We start from the raw sequence: 20,013 nt of genomic DNA on the forward strand, positions 1-20,013 counted from the left end.
AAGAATTTAATTTTTTTTTATGACCAGGAGGCAACTTTTCCAGATTGGGTAAAATTGTGCTCTGACCTGGACGGCCATTGAAAAGTCCTGCATATGTTCTCTATCCTGCTCGTGTACTTCAGAGTCAACTCGGCTACAAAAACCTATACAAGGATCTGCAGAAAGCAAGTCTTTTTAGCCTTAATAAAAGGAAAAAAACCCCACAAACAGCGTAGAAGACTAAATACCAAAAAATAACCTAAACTTGACCTTAACCTAAGTCAAGTACTTCAAAGTTAAACACTCACTTTTTAAGGACACTTATTCTTCCAGGATTCTCCTCTCATACAGTCTTTAATTATATCCTGACAATACAATGTTTAATTATATCCTGTATATAATCCGTAATTATGCTTACCAGGAATGCTTGATATAGGAAGCCTGGGGTGCAGGAAAGACATAGGACTAGGCAGTGAATGACTTCTGCATAGTGGTTTGTTAGAGAAAAAAAAGCTGGAAGGCTTAGCAGATGAATGAAGCAGACGAACACATGAATAAAGGTGACACAGTAGCTAAGGCAGTTGTGTTTACACCACATAACAGAATTCTTTCATTGGTCTACCACATGTTGACCTGCTGAACAAAAGGCCTAAGGTCAAAGTCACTGCTTGGTGACAGCAGACTGCTGCTTGCTTCGTGTTCTTCATTTCCAGACGCTCATTTGCAAGCACTAGGCTCAGGGCTCATTTTCAGAGCTCAGACTCTGATTTGCTTAAAGATTTGCTAGTTCCTCTTTGGATCTAGCCTCTTGGCTTGGTTTCAGTTTTCCCCTGTATTAATGGTAATGATAATATTTGCCCTTATAGTAAAATTTTGTGTTGACACTTGTGCAGAATACAGTTGTTAACAGTGCTGAGTGAATCAAAAAGCCCTCTTTAAGGAAAATAATAATTCCAGACTGTATGCAACGACTAAGACATAGGGCCATACATGAATAATGAGGATGAAAATGTCAGCCCTGTCTTCTGAATTAGGGCCCTGCAATGAGAAAAGAGATGTCTTACAGATTATACACAAGATAAAAACCTAAGATATTTGAAGCCACTAGAAGTTTGGTATTAATTAACTTTGGAGTGCCTGCCTTAGCAACAAAAAACACTTTTAAAGTCACTTGTTAGGTTATATTATCTATGAAGAGTGAAACGTATTTTAAAGTATTGTTCGAGTGACTGTCAAAACCAATTAATTTTGCCTTGTTTTCTAGGGAAATTAGGCTTGTATGATTGCCCTGTCCATTTTCCTTGTCTCTTCCCTGAACTCTTGACCAATATAAACCAAATTCAGCACAGGATTCTCAAATGTGTCACATCCACACACATTTTGTGCCAATATAAAAACAAACTGAGGAGTGCCCCATCGAAGAAAGTCTGCAGTGTGGCAGCAACAAGACAGCAGAAGGTCACAGTGCTGCAGGCCCTCTGTTTTTATAAAGCTGCATTTTGTGCAGCTACTTGTTGGCCTGCTAAGCGCCATGCAAAGAGGTGTGGATGTATGGAAAGGCTCAGGGGTCTTCTGGTTATCCAGTGGCACGGGTCAGGGCACCAAGGAGCTCTCATGTTATGTCCCCTAGTTCGTGTCACACACTGGGGCAGTCCTCCTCCCAGCACTGCATAGTGACACATTTTGGGAGACTTACAAGTGCCTTCTGAGAGACGTTTTCCTTCAGCATGGTCTCTTACAGAAGTCTCTCCAGGTTTTTTATTTGGGGGGTGGGTGGGGTCGGGTGGTATTTTTCTGTCAGGGAAAAACAGTCCTTTAAATTTCTACAGGTCCTACAGCAGCTTGATTTAGTGTCCACTTTGGCAGTCTTTTATTTGGGCATAAGTCCGTTGGCTCACACGGGAACGCTTTAAGTCTTTAATCTTTACAAATTGCAGTTCTAGATTAATGATAATAATGATATTTACAGTGCATTCACAATGAACCTGGAAGTCATGTACGATTTGTGCGGAGAGGAGAAATGTCATTTGCCCATGTCTGCCTTGCATCTGTAGAATTTTCCAGAAGATGAGGGCTATATTCAGCCTTCAGAAATGGCTATCACTGGCCATCACCCAGGGCTTAAGCATATGTTAACCTTGAAGTGTTGGAAGCTGCAAACAAATCTATATTGAACTGGAAACGAGGTATGTACTTTGAGCCATTAGATCTGTCTACTTATGTCGAATTACCAGGAATACCAATTCTATTTAAAGTAGTGTAGATAGAAGGCGATAGTACTAGAAAGTGATAGTTCTGAATTTGCCATTCATGGAGTTAATAAATAAGGCCCCCAAAAGACTGATAGCAGGAAACCAAAAATCACAGCCTTGTTCTCCAAAACTGCAAGTGACAGATTTACAATAAAGTACTGTGATAAAATCAGGATCTCAGCGGGGAGGAATTTGAATTTTTAAATCTAATTTTGATTCTCTTTGGAGTGATGTGATAGCCTCAAGACGGTGAATCCTCTGGAAAAGGAGCTTAGGTAAAGTAACACCCTGAGAGAGACTCGGACTTAATCCATGTGCCATCAGAAATGCTGCTCCACCAAAGCTGCAGCACATTAATGATACACTCAACAGCTGCACAAAACCCGTGCACTTCAAGCCAAAGACTGAGAAGTTTCACATCACCTTACTAATTTAGACACACCTGCAGAGAGAGAGAGAGAGAGAGAGAGGGAGATTTATTTTTTGCAGGGAGCAACACATGAGGCGGTAATGGTTTTTAAATCGGTGAGTGCGGCTGTTATTCAAGACGCGTGGGGCTAGCGAGGGGAGCCATTTGGCGAGGGTGGCGAGGGCCGGGGTCCGTAACCGCCCCCCCCGCCCCGGGAGGGGGGGCCGCAGCGGGGCGGTGCTGGCGGCGCGGCGGCGTTAAGACCCGGGGGCTGCGCTGCTGGGAAAGGAAATGTTGGGTTTTGAGAGCCGGAGAAATCCCCCCCCTCGCCCCCCCCCCCCCCCGTGCGGGCCGTGAGGCGAGAGGAGGCAAGTCAGTCACCTGGCGGTGAAGGACAGTAAAACAGGAACGAAGGGGGAAATCTCTCCCTCTCTCCCTTCTCTCTTCTGCAAGAGATCCATCTCCTGTTTTCCTCCCAACTCTTTTAGCATAACCTTCAAAGAAGACCATCCCCTACAGACTTTCTTATCTTTTTTTTTTTTACTATTATTATTATTATTATTATTGAGAGAATACCTTTAGCTGCAAAACAATTTTTGAGTCTATGCAGGACTTGGGGGATTTTGTTATCTTGCCAGCGAAATTGTTCGTCGTTAATGTCTTGCGCTCACAGGGTGCTAAATTAGCTACCAGAGTAGGCATGACGGAGAAAGGCTTTTATCATGGACTATTCTCTTCAGTTTGAACACATTTGCTTGAAATTTGCTGCATGATGCTGTCCAGGGAAGCAGGATTTTTTCTCGGGATGCAGCGATTCGCCGGTTTCTGAGCTTATTGCAGAAGAAAAAAATAATCTTTAAACTGAGTGGATTTTTTTTATTTTATTTTTTTTGTGCCGTCTCCTCCTTTCATTGCCAGAGGACGCGAATCTCTTTCACCAGGGAAGGTTCACCTGTCGCTTTAATTCTTAAGGGAGTTCTTTTTTTTTTTAAAAAAAAAAGTGAAATATTTTATTTATTTATTTATTTATTTATTTATTTATTTTAACCGGTGGAGGCGTGATCGCGGAGAATGAGACTGAGGGGAGCTGCCAGGGTTTGGAGGACAAGGCTGAGTTTAGGCTGGAAACTGAGAGACTAGATTCCCCCCAATCCCTTTTTTCATCCATACCCCCCCCCGCCCCCCCTTTTATTATTTTTTTTTTTTTTGGCACAACTTCCCTAGTTTCCCCTCCGCTCCGCTCAGTTTCCCTCTATGGACAGATCGGCAAACCTGGACACGGAGGAGCTCAAGGTAGGCGACCCGCCGGGTGCCGTCATTACGATTTGGGTGGGATGCCGTCCTGCCCTCTCCCCGCCGCTGCCTGGCCGCGGGGGCGGGGGCTGCGCGGGGCGGCGCGCGGGGCGGCGCGCGGGGCTCCCGCAACCCCGGGCGGGGGGCGCGGGCGCGGAGCCGGGCGCAGCCGCCCCGCGGTGGGGGGGTGTGGGGGGGTGAAGCGCTGGAGGGCAGCTGCCAGAGCCGAGCGCGGCCGCGAGCATCGTCTTAATAGTGTTAATAATAATAATAACGATGATGATGGTGGTGATGGTCATGACGGTGGTGGTGATGGTGCTGCCCGTGTGCTCTCGGCGTTGCATCAGTGCTGGGGGCAGCGCCGGGCGCAGCAGGCATCTCGCCCCGGGAGGAGGCGGCAGCGGACCTGCGGGTTTCCCGGCAGAAGTTGGCTCTGAAGCCTTTCTCGCCTGGGCATCTCCTCCTCTTCTTCCTCCTCCTCCCCTCGCCGCCGGGAGCGAGGGGGAACTCCCCCCCCCCCCCCCCGCCCGCCCCCGGCGCGGCGCCCGGGTCCCCTCCCCGAGCCGAGGAAGCGGCGGCGGGATGCGGGGCAGGGGGCGCCGGGTCGGCCCCCGGCTCCGGGGCCGCTTGAACAATAAAACTTTGCATTAGGACGGTGCGAGTGCGAGGATTCCCCCCCTCCCCTCCGCCCCCCCGCCCCAGCTCTGGCTCCGTCCCCGCTGAAAGAGCATGCCTGAGAGCGCTGAGCATGCTCCTTTGCGGAGATGGCGAGCCTGCCCACACCTGCTGTTAGACCCCCCAGCCCTGAGCGGAATTTGCCTCAAATAATAATAATAATAACAACATAAATCTCTCTATCCATCTATACGGGGGTAAAGAGGGTGGGGCGGGGAAGGCAGCGGCGAAGGGGGCCAGCGCGGCGGGGCCGCCGGGCGGGAGGGGAGCGACGGCCGAGCGGGAGCCGGAGGGACCGCGGGGGGACACCACACACACACACACGCACACACACGCACACACACAGAGCTAGCCGCGGGGGTGGCGGAGGTATCGCTGCTCGGCTAAGGAAGCGATGGGAGAGGAAGGGGAAGACAGCCTTCCTCCTCCGCCGCACGCACAGCCATCCTCGGGACACCCACGCAGGGCGCCGGCTTCCCCGCGGCTGAGGAGGGCTCTCCGCTGGGGAGGTAAACTCCGGCGGGCACTGAAGTGCTGCCGTGGGCTCCTTCCCTTCTCTGGCGAGCCAGATCTGAAAGTACTTCAGCGTACTTGTCTGTAAGACGTCAAGGAATAAATAGATTCACCCCCCAGCCTGGCTCGCAACTCCCATAAATCCCCTCAGGAAAGGCACACCAGAACTGTAGCACGGCTCGGGTGTTTGACGTGACGGAAGCGCGGGACGGAGAAGGTAATAAAACAATCCCTTGCTTGAGAACCGCCGATCTTCCTGGCGCTTCAAGTACTGCCACGCCGCAAGCGCTGCCTGCCTCAGCTGGGAAGTCCTCTCCCTCCCCCCCTCCCTCCCCAGCCTTTCCAAGATTTACAGCTGGTGTGGGAAAAGACAGGAGCCGAGCCTTCCAATTGAGGGGGGAGGGGAAGTTTTATTTTAACTGTTTATTTTTAAAGGGTCTTTAAAGAAAATATGCTGATGTTAAAAGGGGACAGCACTTTGCAGGAATCGTCCTTAAAGCCCGAGAGGCACGTCTCGCTGTGAGCGGGGCAGCCGGCGCGGGGCTGGTGTAGGGGAAGGGGCTTCCATTAATCTCGTAGTTATCTGCGCTGCAGTTAAGACTAATGTTGCAGCGTGTACAGGCTGAGCGACCTTGAGCACAGCAGCATAGCTGAGAAGTGGCACTGCTCCTAAGCATCAGCATTTTCATCCCCCCCCCCCCCCCAAGAATGAGACGAGCTTCCAATGGAGGCATTTCAGTGGTTTCAGTGGATGCTCTTAGGACCTGGGCAGCTCTCTGGGACAAGCCACTCTGGCACAACGCTTTTCCTGGCTTCCCCGGGTGTTTTATTGATGCCTGGCTGCTGGGGAGTGATTTCAAACGCAAGCGGGGTGCCGCACGGAGCGGAACCGGGAGCGCTGCCCGGAGCGGGGCTGCCGGAGGGCTGCTCCCCCCCCCGCCACCGGCAGGGGGTGGTGCCGTCCCGGCCGCCAGCCCCGGCCGCTAGCCCCCCGCCGCCGGGAGGGATAGGGATGTGAGGGGGGCAAAGCTCTTGGGGACTAAAGCAGTTCCCAGCGGGTGACCTTGCTGTAGCTGGGCACAATAAAGAGCGGCTCCAAGTCGTGAAAAGCTTTCGTCAATTTCTGGCTAGTGCCGGGAGAGCTTAAGTCACGTCAGTGCTCGACGGAGTCGGGGCATACAGTTAGCGGGCAGCTGTAGGTCCTGAGGTGTCTGTCGGGTGAGCTCTATCCCACATCACGCTGCACGGAGGGCTTATATGAAGAACGTCAAATATGGTAGCAGTGAGTCATAGCGGAACTTGCCAGGAATTTTGGAAACGGGCTGGACGCTGTCTTTCGTGATACTGGGTTTCCTCTGTTATGACAAATGTATGCCAGTAAGCATCAAAAAGAATAGTGATAACGTCCCTACTACTACTACAAGTCGAATGTGCTGGCTCTAATGATCATATGTGATAATGATATTGGAAATATATACTCTGTGATAGTGAAGGCTTCTATACATCTCCGATCAGGCATTAAATAGAAATTTGAAGTCTGGGTGTTAGTTATTGCTCCGATTGTAATGAATTCTGAACTACATATATATATATATATATATATAAAATGATGTGTAATGAATATACATTTTGAAAGGTCATCTTGTGAAAAACTGAACAAGCATCATGTGTGCAACACCTGCTAATGAGGGTAGGTGTGCTTCCCCTTACTAGTCCGTGCACGAATTCCTGATGAAACAGATCAGTACTGAAAACAGAGACTACTCTTCCAGAGATTTTGAGCTGTTCTGGTTTTCCTTTGATCTGTCTCAGATGCATACAAGAACTTTCCTCTGACTTTTTAATTCACAAGCCTGTGGGGCTTTTGTTTTAAAGGAGTAGGACTGAAAACACAGACAAAATAACTCTGTCGTAGTTGCACCGTAGTCTTGGGTTTAGTGTTGTGAAGCACTTTCTGTTACCTAACAGTATGTGTGATTGTCTACACCTACATTTTGAACATACATGAAACTGTATGGCTGTGTGAGTATTATGTGTTTTATAGGGCTTTGTAATTTGTGTGTGTGTATAAAATATAATCAATTAACTTACACACTTTGCATTTAATGTATGGAAAACTTTTATGTTGAGGCATTTGTATTTAATTGCTTGAAATTGTCTGAATTTGGTTTGCAAAGAAGAGTGGAGAGGCATTTGTGTTTGCTGGACCGCTAATGACTTGTGATTTTCATTGACACTGGGTAGGTCATTACAGATTTTGCCCTTCATGTTTGTCCAGTTGTACATACAATTCCTTTAACATATATAGCAACCATTTCTCTTACATTTGTTTAGTAACCACTACTTGTGTACGGTCTTAGATAGTGGGTGATAGCATTCCTTGTAGTCTGTAAAACACTCTGATACTTTTCTGGAGGAAAGTTGTTTTGTAATCGAATGTATAACAGTGAGATTATTAGCATGATGGAATAAAAACCATCCTGGAAACCATTTCTTATTACTTGAAGATGCTGTTTCAGTAAGAATTTTTCATTACAATCCCAAGATGTTATTTTTAATAGTGTGTTTAAGTATCTTGAAATTATCACTTTTAATATGCTAAAAAAATTAAACACTGTACACTACTTGTGAATCATCTCGTAAACATTAGCTGAATTTCTTTATTCAGTTCATGAGAGACTATTTATAGTCTGTTTACAGTTTTACATTTCCTGGTGATATAAAACTACTTAACATCTGCATGAAACTGGTCACAGATGAGGTTCTGCAATAATAGTCTTCCAATGCTATTTATGTAATTTATGAAATATTTGATAAAGACATTCAAACAAGGAAACCACAAGAATTTAAACAAGAGGTTGATTCAGTAGTTTTGTGGTCTTAAACATGTAAATCACTTCACTATTTAAATTAACAGGAGAACTAATACCCAGAGGAATTCTGTAATTTTTTTTATTTATTTATTTTTTAAAAGAAGGAGCCAGAGAAACTCGTGTGCTTGGTGTGGTGTGGGAGGACTTTTGATGAGACTGGGTAGGTGGTTGTATTTCTGTTTTAAGTTAGTCATTCCATAATGAAAAGTATAGTACTCTATAACACTCAACATACTTTTATGAAAGTCCACTTCATTTATTCATGTCTCTGCTTGTGACATGGACATCTTAGTGTGGATACTAAGGGATCTGTCTTTTTAATGCAAAACCTGCTCACTCCTACCCTTCTCTACCTGTGTCCCTCCAAGAAACCGTCATGGTTTACTAGGGCCCTATCAGCAATACTCAATAAAGACAATTAACCTTTGCATTCACAGTCAGAGAATTCAGCCTGTAAACCATTCTTCATGAAAGGTCAAGCTGAAATGGTTTTAAAGTAAGTAATATACATGCAAATTCCTTTTCTCTCTGTTCCTATTGTGGGATTTCTTCTCCGTCTCCCAATATGTGTAAGGACTAGACATAGTCCAGGAGGCTGGAGAGAATTCTATGCATAAGATATAGTTGTTCAGCAGACATAGAAAAAAGGTCAAGACAACGTCTGTGCTCTCACTATACACTTTAGAAATCATTCCTGTACTATCACTACCAAGAAACAGGACTAACCTGTGGCCGAGCTTTTTGACATTGTACATTACAGCTTTGCTAAGCTCAACACTCTTTAAATGGAAAATACATCAAAATCTGAAGGCTTGATTAAAGGGAAAAAAGCACTTTATCCTCCTGTTCTCCATGGCTTTTGGGATAAATATTGCTGCGTGTTCCTCTTCCACTGTATTCTGCACTTTAAAAATATAGATGCAAGAGATTTACATAAAGGTTAGCAACACATTTCTTTCTTCCTGAAATGGAATAGGTTAGTGTGTGATGCTACTGTAAGCTGGGTTTTTTCTATAGGTCTGAATGTAAGACTTGGAGGCAACGTATAACTCATGCTAGAGCCTTTCAAAGATAGATCAGTCTAATGTGAAGACATATTTGGGAGTCCCAGTCATGCTTTCTTACTATGTCCCTTAACTATTTGGAGGTTGGTATTGCCTTCCCAGGTTCCTGATTAGGCCCTGATTGTTTGTAAGGTATGATGGCAGAAATGTCACAGGAGGCTTTTCCTGTGAAATCATTTCACCTTATGCTATTTTATATAAACTTCGTAAATCCATGTCCAACATAGTTGTTTCTACATCCTCTAAGGATCCAGGATTCCAAAGGACAAAGATAAGGATTCAAATATTTAAAAAAAAAGCACACTGAGTTACGAAAAGACTCTTTTCTCTCTTTGACATGGAAGTTGCAGGGGCCTCTCTGTAGGGAAAACACTCTAATTTTCTTCTCTCTTCCTTCAAAAGAAACCTGGAGAACACGGCTTGGAAGTTGTACCTTTGTCTTTATTTTGAAATACTCTGCACATTTAAAGAGCTTACAGAAACCTGCTTAACGCCCTGTTGTACTTTTGGCTGCAGCCATATGTAATGCCATTGTAAAGCCAAAATTACGTAACAGTCCAAGAAGGAAGATTGACACTTATCTACTAAGCCATCAGATCCTTTGCTAATTCTAAACTATTACATGTTAACTCTTTGTTCCACAACGAAACGCTTCTTTGTGAAGAAAGATGTTGTGACGTTGCTATTCCTCATCACAGGAAGGAATGCCTGTTGGCTAAGCCACAGCAGTGAGAGATGCAAAATGTGAGGCTTTATTCTTGGTTAGCAGTATTACTGCAGCTAATCACACAAGGCTGGATTTACAGAGGTACTGAGTAAGTCAAAGCAAGCTCGTGGTGTTCAACAACTTTAAGAAAAAAAAAGTGTTCTACCTGTACCACCCATCTTATACCTCTAGACAACACATTAAATAGGATTGTGTGATTTAACTCCTGTGTATTTGCACTGCTTGAAAAGTACTATAGGAGGATGGAGTATCTTTCTGCAATTTTAAATTAGCAGTACTTTGTTAAATCAGTGCAGTTACATCAGCAGAAGTACATCAGTGATGTGTTTAAAAATCAGTGCCACAGGCAGTAGAATGCCTCAGGCATAAAAATCTGGCCTTTAGCCATATTTCTCTGTTTTATCAGTCCTCTTCAGTTCATCTGGGCAGCATGGTCTGGAATTTATAGGTTCCACCTTCCTGCTCCTACAACTCTTGAACAGACAGAGTATGTTAGTGAACGGAGGCCGCCACTACTGAAAAATCACTTTCTTTCCAGTTTGTAATGAGGTAATTGTGTACATTTAATGGAAGCACATAAACTGAAAACACAGTTAATTTGAATTTGTGCTTTCTAAATGCGTTGTTCTTTGTACCATGATCAGGGTGGAAAGTGCAGATTGTTGAACCAGATCCACATAGGTATTTTTGCTATTTTCACTCTTCAAGATCAGAGTTGATGATACTTGTAATTCTCAGTTATGTAGGTCTTCTTCTACTCAAAATTATTCATAAGGTATTTTGAGTTGGATTCAAGAAAGGGGAAAAACTTGCTAACTTCATATTGAACACAAGCAATGCAATTGCCCTGGTTCAGTGGTTATATGGCACAACAGCTCTTTAAAATCAGTGTAGGTTTTAATTCAGAAACACCTTTATGGAAAATCAATTTAACTTAAAATAGCAAAATTATCCGACTGGTACATTGGTAGTTGATGTATTGTGGTATGTTGGGACCTGTAGCTGAGAAAAAATGCCATAAACTACTGAAATTACAGGTAGCATTCTTTCCAAGTGAAGTTATTCAGTAATACTAAATTATATTATTTCTAGTAAAAGCTAGTCCACATGCGCAAAGCACTCCATAAATGGCTCTGCCTTTTAACTAGTTGAAGACAAGTAAATTAATTGTGTTAGAGGAAGGTTTCACGTTTGCTTAACTGAGTTGCATTTAACAAATTGCCAACAGACATAAAACAATCAAAACTAAAAGTAAAAAATCAATAGAGCCTTTGCTGCTTTATAAACTAGTATGTTTCTGCACATAGATCAACCGAGATGACAGAAGTTGAAAGGCAATCTAGAATTTCAGGAGTTACCTGTAATAAAGAGGGAGAGAGCCAGCTGAATTGAGCCTCAGAATCTGGGTTTTACCTCGCATTCGATTTAAAGCCTTGTATTGGAAAGGGTGTTAAATCTGGACTCAGGTGCCTAGCCATCGCACATCCAGGCTGCACTCTGTGTGCTGGGAGAGGGTCAGGGCTGGGTAGCCCCCTCTCCACTCTCTGTCCCGATTGCACTTGTGGCTTGGGCATAAACATGGTTTGGCTATAAGTAACTTTGGAAGTAGTCAAGCCATTAACAGGCTCATTATGCGAGCTCAAAGTCCGGTGTTTTCCAGGAACATTCATTATTTCCTTTAGGAGCTGCTACAAGGAAGGTGCCTGCAGTGCAACAGAGGCTCAGTCCTGGAAAGCAATCTGCAAAGACCCCATGTCACCCACCAGGCACTGAGCGTCTGCAGATGCCTCAGTTTTCCCTAGTAATGCTGCTTAGGCACATCATGCTAATGAGTACACATTTGCTTGCATATTTCCCATCTGGACAGAGAGGAGTATTTTAGGATTTATGCTGCTTAAGGGCATTGAAATTCATCTACCAGATACGTCGAATTCTCCTGAGGACTGTGATCCAATGAGGGTGCTCAAACGATGAATTCTTTGCAAGCATGAGTTCAGTGCACAACAGTAGCCCCAATGGCTTTCACTTGATAAGTGGCCAAGAAGGGTAAAAATGCCCGGGTCTTCCCTTTAATGGGACTTTTTGCTATTAGCTTAAACTACATATATTTTTAACAATAAAAGGTGATTGTAACACAACTTGGAGGGGTTGTTTCTATTTTGAAGAAAACATTGAGCCAATTTTCTGTACTCAAAGTGATTGCTTGGTCATCATAGTCCAGTAAAACATATAAGAATGTGAATCTCAGTCCAGTAGAGAAACTCCTGTCAAGGTTGTAAGGCTTCAGGAGGTATGTAAGATTTCAGTGTGCATCTTTTTTTTTTCTTTTTTTTTTTGGTGGTAATTTGTCTTGGCTAATTCAGGAGTCTCCCTGCTGAGCAGACTGGCTGTTGTAAATCCTATTCACCAGGTAATATATGTGTGAGGAAGGAAGTTGAATGATCTATGCCCCAATAAATGGCAGAGAGCATTTCAGAATGCATTACAAAGAGACTGGAAGTTTTTCCAAGAAGACTACTTAACCTTAAAGCTGAAACTCATGGCATCATTTATTACTTTCAATAGTTTGAAAATTAGCTGTGAATAAGTACAGACTAGGAGCCACTCACTATAAAAATACACTCTTCCAAAATGACACAAAATCCTAATCCTCTCTGAAGTTTAGAAGAGTTCAGGCAAAAAAGAAAAAGACAAGAATTGGGACTAAGATCCATCTGTGCTTTGTTTTGCTTGAGTCATCACCAACAGATGGCAAATACTCTGTAGAAATCACTCAGCTGAGTTACTCCAGTTTGTGGCGTACCTAAGGCATCTACCCTTAGTTCTAACCTTATACTCTTTGTCAGAAACTCAGTTTCCTCTGGAGGTTCAGACAGGTACCAGCACGCAGGCTTTTGCATAATTATGCCTTCAGATGCAGTACCTGTTATGTAAATATTGGTAATAATTATCTTCCCTTTTATTTCTTCTGAAACAATAGGCTTGAGTCCTAACACAAGACTGCCTAGCTATGTCAAACTTTATAGGCAGTTGCAAAAATAGCTAGCAACAAGCTGGTATTGACTGTCACTTCCTGCAGGACTTAAGTTGACATACACTATTTCAGATATACTTCAGTTTAGAAATATTCTACATGCCATTTCCCAATGACTTCTGCAGTTGAGCAGACACGAGGTGAATGCAAAAACTGTCTGTCGTGTAGATTCATGTTCCCACTTCATCTTCATGCAGGGAAGATTATTATTCCATTTCATCAATGTTTTATTAGATTTTCCTGAAAAAGTTGGCAAAAGAATATCATTCCTCAGAGACCAACAACAAGTTAGTTAGTGTGTGCTGTTTCCCCACTACTAGCATTGACATTCTCATTTCTGTAAGTATATCTTGTTTTCAGGGGAGCGAGATACTATTTTTAGAATTGATCTCATACTTTCCTTCATTTCTCCCCCAACTTATTATGAGATGGAAGTGAGTATGTGATTGGAAAATGATCTATTTGCCCAGAAGAGACCTCTACCTAGTTAAGCTCCCTATTTTGTTCAGTATTAATTTAGATGAGGTAGATAATATTCACTGTTCATGTAAATATGTCATCTACCCAGTCTACCAAGACCACTAGTGCTATTGCTTAATAAAATTATGGGTATGTGAGTAGTGTCTCTGTGTCTCATGATAAAATTTCCATCGTAATGCTGACAGGCATAAACCAGAAGGCACCCTTTGCCAAGGTGCTGTCTGTCCTGTTGAACTTGGACTTTTGTAAGCCTTGATCAATGAATGAATGTATCTAGTAGGCAGCAAACTGCAGCATGATGAGTAGAGCAAAAAGGAAGTGCCTAGGAGAGCTGCACAGAAGCCTAGCACCTGATATGTCAAGAATTATAGATTATATTGAGTAAAATTCGTTTCAGTTTTGGGCATATGCTGCCGCATCAGACTACAATGCTATTATTTTGTAATAGACATACAGAGCTTGCCAACACAGTTTTAGAATAGCCAAGTGGAATGTAAAGATTTCAAGTCAAAAGGAAAGGCTGAGCAGTGCAATAACAAATGACAGCACAGTGATCATGTGCTGAGCTGGTGGCATGCTGAATCAAAATGGCTGTATGGCTGTCTGCGCTATTGTTTAAGCTGATGCCTCACTGACAGATCTTAATTATTCACAGATTTAGCACTATGTTTTGTAATTTTTAAAAAATAGGATAACCGAGTGTTTTGTGCTGATATTACCATTTGGTAAACAATGGTTGTATGGCATGTGCAACATTTAAATGCATGTGAAAAAAAAATTGGGTGAAATTTATTTCTCCAGGTGCTAGAAAACTCAGATGAGTACTCAGAAAATTTGTAGGAAGCACATCTCTGTGGACATGGGCTTGCACAGGAGGTGATAGAAGCAGAAAAATCCGAGAACCTATGAAAGCAGCTGATGTTGCTATTGTCAGTATGAGTTGGATGGTGTCAAGATAGATACTGTCTTACCATCCCAATGGAATGTTACCACTGAATTGGTATGCGATGTGTTTTATAGTTTTCTGATCTAAATATAGGATCAAACCTTGCACTCCTGGGCACTGCAAATTTCCCCTAAATATATCATTGGGACCCATTTCACTTAGCTTTCACTAGATATTATTTTAGGGAAAACCTGCCCCGTTGAACAGGTGTACTTTTCTGTTTCTCATAATGCCAAATATTTTTTTGCTACCTCATCCTTTAATAAAGAGCTACGGTACTAGCAGAGACTAGCAGTTACAGGTATCAATATTGTTTCCGTCTGTGGAGAAGACAGCTTAAGTCTGCTCTTAAAACTAATAAAATAAATAGACTTACATTTGTCTTATGATGCTGCTGCAATTTTTCTTTAAAACAGAAGTCTATTTAAGTTTCAATTTCTATGACTCTATCATCACATCTTTGTCTATGTGCATAAGAAGACTCATTTACATTTTAAATTATAGATTTTTTAATAATTTATCACAATGCCAAAATATTCTATAGCATTGATATGTAAATGCTTCCTGCATCTTCACATGACTCCCTGCCAGATACAGCCAGCAGCATGAACAGGAAGGGAACAGGAGAGGACGACAAGATAAAAGTCGACTGGAAGAAGCCAGTAGCACGTGAGCCAAATGAAGGTGCCTTCCACTGTCTGACCCAAGTCAGTTCAATACAGTTCTGTGCTGTTCACTCATCCTTATCTGACCTGCCAGCAAGTTGCACAGATTGAGTGTGCTTAACTTTTCTAGCAATGATAAAGTGCCATAATTTTTTATTTTAGGAGGCACGAATACTTTTAAACCAAGATCCAAAGTAAAATGCAGCTGAATCAGCGGTAGTGCAGAGGTAGTAAGCTCTGTTGGAGGGCTGGTGGTGGGCAGCTGGTGGTTGGAGCATCTTTCATTGGATCACCACTCACAAAACAGAAGTGGGCAACCACAGTGCTAAGCACCCCTTCTGCATATAACATTTTTCAGAGTGTGTATATGCCGTGAGTTGCCACTCTTCACATTATTCCAGAATTTGGCCCAAGAATCATGGCATAAGGGCAGATGTTTGGTACATATTTTACACAAATTGCCTGCTTTCTGCAGAACGTTATGACGGTGGGTTTGTTTCTTGCTTCTTTTATCATTATTGTTAGATGTCTGGTTTAAATAAAGGGGTCTAAAATTGCCTAAACATTTTTTTTTCTTCTGATCTTGTAGACAAACAAAAAAATTGTGAAGGTTTCACTATGAAAAGAATATTTTCTGCATAAGGAAGTTAAATACCTATTTCCACTTCAGATAAAAGCTCAGTTTCCCTTACCTTGCAATGATTTGGTGTTCACTCATATGTATTTTTCCCACAGTAATATAGAAAGAACTGTTCTTTACAAAAGAATTTATCTGAAACAGATTTAAATGTAACCTTAGAGCACAAAACATGAAACAAGAAAACATAGTTAAACTTTTAAAACAATCAGTTTTATTCTGCACACAGCAATTACTTCTGCTGTCAGCAGGAATAAAGTTTACTACTGTTGGAAACTTGTAAAAAGTCAAATGTGTTCCTGTAAAATGCCTTGTCAACTGCAAGTAAACAAGACCATACCTTTCAAGAACCAGGCATCTCCTTATTTTAGTATCAAGAAGGTTTGTGTCCTAAACACCTGCTCAGAAGTAGTTACAAAAATATGATTTGAACAAAGAGAAGGAAATGCTATATTCCTATGTGACAAAGAAATCCTGCTTATTGACTTTCTGAACTGCCTCAGCCAAAATACAGGACATTCAGCTGTTCACCTCATAGGGAGTTCAGAGATGCCTATATCCAAAAGTTGAACTGGGATTAATATGGATGTCTTTGTGATTGTTATTACACTTCAATAAAACTAATCCTTATATCAGTACAAGTTGTATCAAAATTAACTCTAATGACAGACACAATCCCTGTTTTTTATTATAAAAATACCTTCTGTGAACCTTTCAGGGGAAGAGGAGACAGGAGGAGGAATAATTACCTGTCTGCTCAATTTATTCTATTTTAATCTAGAGCCAATTAAAATAACTTTTTTTTTTTTTAAATATACCTTTAAAAAACCATACCTTTTAAAAGAGAGGTACAGTTGTAATGCATCACTCATATACATTCTGTATCAGGACCAGTTTGATGGGTAGCTTGCTTTTATTGGTACCTTATTCTGAAAAAACAAACAAACAGATGAAAACCTCAAAGCTGTAAATTTTCACAGGCTAGGGCTAAGAATGAGATGGCAATGCTGTTTACCGGGATAAATCAGGTGCTACTAACAGAATTTCAATACCAAAGGTTAATAATATCATCATCAGTAGCTCTTTAAAGAGACCTGACTGCCTAAAGACAACTTAATTTTAAACACTGAGACAAGTCAATCAGTATACACCTAAAAATATGCATTGAGGGATGCAGTTTGCATACATTACAGCCTTGTTTTTTCTTTCGAACTTGTGAGATCTTGAATTCTTTTGTTCACTTATCCAGGAATGTAGGCGCATGCGTATGGGTCTGCTTGTTGCTGGTCACTGGGCAGAGAAAGAGAGTTTCTAGGTGAAGGACAGGGCACAGAGAAATAGCCTTCCACTCAAAATTCTGCGCTTCCCATCCTACTCTTAAAATATCTCTCTCACCAGGCTGTTTGTCCGGTGATAGGGGAGTGTTGATGAGTTGAAAATGTAAATGTCAGCTCAGCCAATGTACATTGACTATGGCCTGAGAGGTTAGAAGGTGAGCCCATTTTCCCATTTTTACATTTTGCAGTATCAGAACTGATAGCCTGTAACATTTAAAGTGGCTAAGGGCACAGTGGAAAGCAAAATACAGAGATGCCAGTAAAGCCATCTCAGTGCTCTTGGGAGCACTATACTGGATCATGACTAAATGGATGTTTCTGACCAAGTGCCAACAATTTTGGCAAGGCTGTGTGAAGGAATAAATCTATGGAACTTTTTTTTTTTATTAAAATGCCTATTATGAGCTCCAAGTGTATTTTTATTTGTGTTTCATGGAATCCAGTGTCGATGGTGCAGGGACGAACCTGCTTTTACTTGACAGTCTTTGTTACAATTTTTGCTCTGAATATGCTATGATTAGATTTATGATGTGAGTAAATATCCAAACAGGCTGGTAGGGAAGGTATTTCTGTTCATGGTCATAAGGTAAATTAAGAGAAGTGTTATTTCCTAGACATCTACTTTGACTATCAGGCTCAGAAAGAAAATAGCTCTGGACCTGTTAAGTCACATGGAAGAATAAGATTTATGGAAGATAATATAGTTACACATTGGCTCCTGGAAAGCAGTACAGCAAACCCAATTTTAGGTGTGATTTAGAACATAATGAATTCAGGAAAGTTGTAGTTTTATCAAGGGCACTAGTCTTGAAGCATTTCTGAACAGTCATTTTGAGAGACTATCACTAACTAGGCCTAATAATTAACACTGCAGCAAAATACCAGTGAAGAACAACAGTCGGTGGCAAAATACCATATCATAGAATCATAGAATAGTTTAGGTTGGAAAGGACCTTTAAAGGTCATCTAGTCCAACCCCCCCTGCAATGAGCAGGGTCATCTTCAACTAGATCAGGTTGCTCAGAGCCCTATCCAACCTGACCTTGAACACTTCCAGGGATGGGGCATCTACCACCTCTCTGTTCCAGTGCCTCACCACCTTCATCATAAAAAATGTCCTCCTTGCATCTAGTCTAAATCTACCCTCTTTTAGTTTAAAGCCATTACTCCTTGTCCTATTGCAACAAGGCCTGCTAAAAAGTGTCTCCCCATCTTTCTTATAAGCCCCCTTTAAGTACAGAAAGGCCGCAATAAGGTCTCCCTGAGCCTTGTCTTCTCCAGGCTGAACAACCCCAACTCTCTCAGCCTTTCTTCAGAAGAGAGGTGTTCCAGCCCTCTGATCATTTTCATCGCCCTCCTCTGGACACATGCTTCTTCTGATGCAGCCCAAAGTATGGTTGGCTTTCTGGGCTGCGAGTGCATATTGCCAGCTCATATCCGCAAGGTATCTGATCTGGGTGTTCCTCCAGTTCTTCGTCTGTGGGATATACATACACCTGCCTGTACCTTTCCCTGAAGAAGCAGCATGGAAGAAGCAAACCCATCTGAAGTCATGCCCATCAGGTGGGTCATGCCTCTGTTGTGAACGAGGTTATGGTAAAGAGATGCACCTCTAAGTCAGTGGCTGCCTTGCCTGCTTTCTGCCCAAGTCTCTCCACCACTGAGGCTTCTTTGGCACAGAAATTGACATTAAAGCTAATACATTGCATCACATTTTTAGGAAATTTCAAATTTGCTTCTGGGAAAGACTTTTGTTTCCTATCTTCTCTAAAAAAGGCAAGATCTGCATGAGACATCTGCTTTATCTGCACAATTAGAAGGGAAGATCATGTGCTGTTTTACAAATACACAAGCAGAAAAAGACTTTCCTTCAATAGCTTACAGCTGATGTGGATAAAGAGAACTGAACATAATAAGGATAATACAAGATTTTTGATTCTGTTTGTTTTTGTTTTCCATTGCTTTTTTATCTTACCTCTTCTGAGTTAGCTTTGTGGCCTTTCAGTAGTTTTCTGAAAAACATCCCTAAGAAAAAGATTTTTGCTGGCCAGTTTGCTGATGTAGTGTACTATATTAGCTGAACCAAAGCCATCTTTCTCTTTGAATTCTGCTCTCCTTGAAGTATAATTCCTCAACCCTTTTCCAAGTAGTATGTGTATTAAAATGTGTATATATGGACATATAGAGCCATATGTGTGTACAGCATTTATAGGCCTGTATAATTTTTCATTTTTTCTTACTTTTAGTTTTTGAACTTCTTTTTGACAACAGTGCTTTAAAAGGTATGTTATTGTAGAATTAGTCTCTGTTGGTTTGTATTTGATTTTATAAACACTCATCAGAACAATCTCATTAATTTCAGTAAAAATTAGGAAAATTTTGATGAGATTTTTAGATAAATATTCCTGTTCAAGACTTGAAAATATGAGCCCTGTATTGCAACATGATTGCAACAGAAGAAATATTCACAGAAGCAGGTGGGAAAAATTTTCCTATGTCATGATCGGTGAGATAGGTACCAGATTTGTGCTTATTGACCTTGTTGCTGCCTAGTAGCTTTCTTTGCTACACACCTTCATTAATGGCAGCAGAAGTTCAATCAACACATAGAACCAGGGCAGCGTGTGGGTCTAATTACTGCAGCAGCGTGCGTGTGTGTGATAATGGGCATTTTGTAGCCGAGAGTGTAACAACAAAGACAACAGGTGTCAGAATTCGAGGGTCTCGACAGTAGCGGGCAAGGACACCTTAGTTTTTCATAACCGCCATAGCAATTAATCACAGTGAGGATCTTTTGATTGAATCTTTCCTCGGCCAATGTTTTCCTGAAGAGGCAGAGGGCTTGGTTTCCCACCCAACTCTACCTTGGCAGCAGTTTCAAGGGCAGACGTGCCAGGGGAGGTGTTGGAGGGCAGCTCCGGCTCGGCTGCAGCAATCTCCCCTGGCGGTGCAGCGCCCGTGTCTCTTCCGCCATCTCTGACTTGGAGACCATTCCCTTCTATGTTGTAAAAGCAGCTCTGCTGAAAAGACCACGAGGTCTCGGGCCACATTATTTTCCCTTTATGATATCTGTAAAGGCAGGCAGTCCCTGTTGCTGCCTTTCTCTGGCTCGGGTCCCTTGAAGCATCT

At 42.4% G+C, this 20,013-nt stretch overlaps 1 protein-coding gene across 1 annotated transcript in view; it reads left to right on the forward strand.

Annotated features, from left to right (window-relative positions):
• Positions 1-3,839: 3,839 nt before the first annotated feature.
• The window catches only part of SGCZ (sarcoglycan zeta), a 527,596-nt gene continuing 511,422 nt past the window's right edge, over positions 3,840-20,013 (forward strand). Inside the window, exon 1 of the mRNA XM_052779979.1 lies at positions 3,840-3,933. Within this exon, the coding sequence (XP_052635939.1) occupies positions 3,895-3,933 (39 nt within the window). The 5' untranslated portion in view covers positions 3,840-3,894. The remainder of the gene's footprint in view (positions 3,934-20,013) is intronic.

This window comes from Harpia harpyja, chromosome 2 (assembly GCF_026419915.1).
Source record: "Harpia harpyja isolate bHarHar1 chromosome 2, bHarHar1 primary haplotype, whole genome shotgun sequence".
Classification (NCBI taxonomy): Eukaryota; Metazoa; Chordata; class Aves; order Accipitriformes; family Accipitridae; genus Harpia; species Harpia harpyja.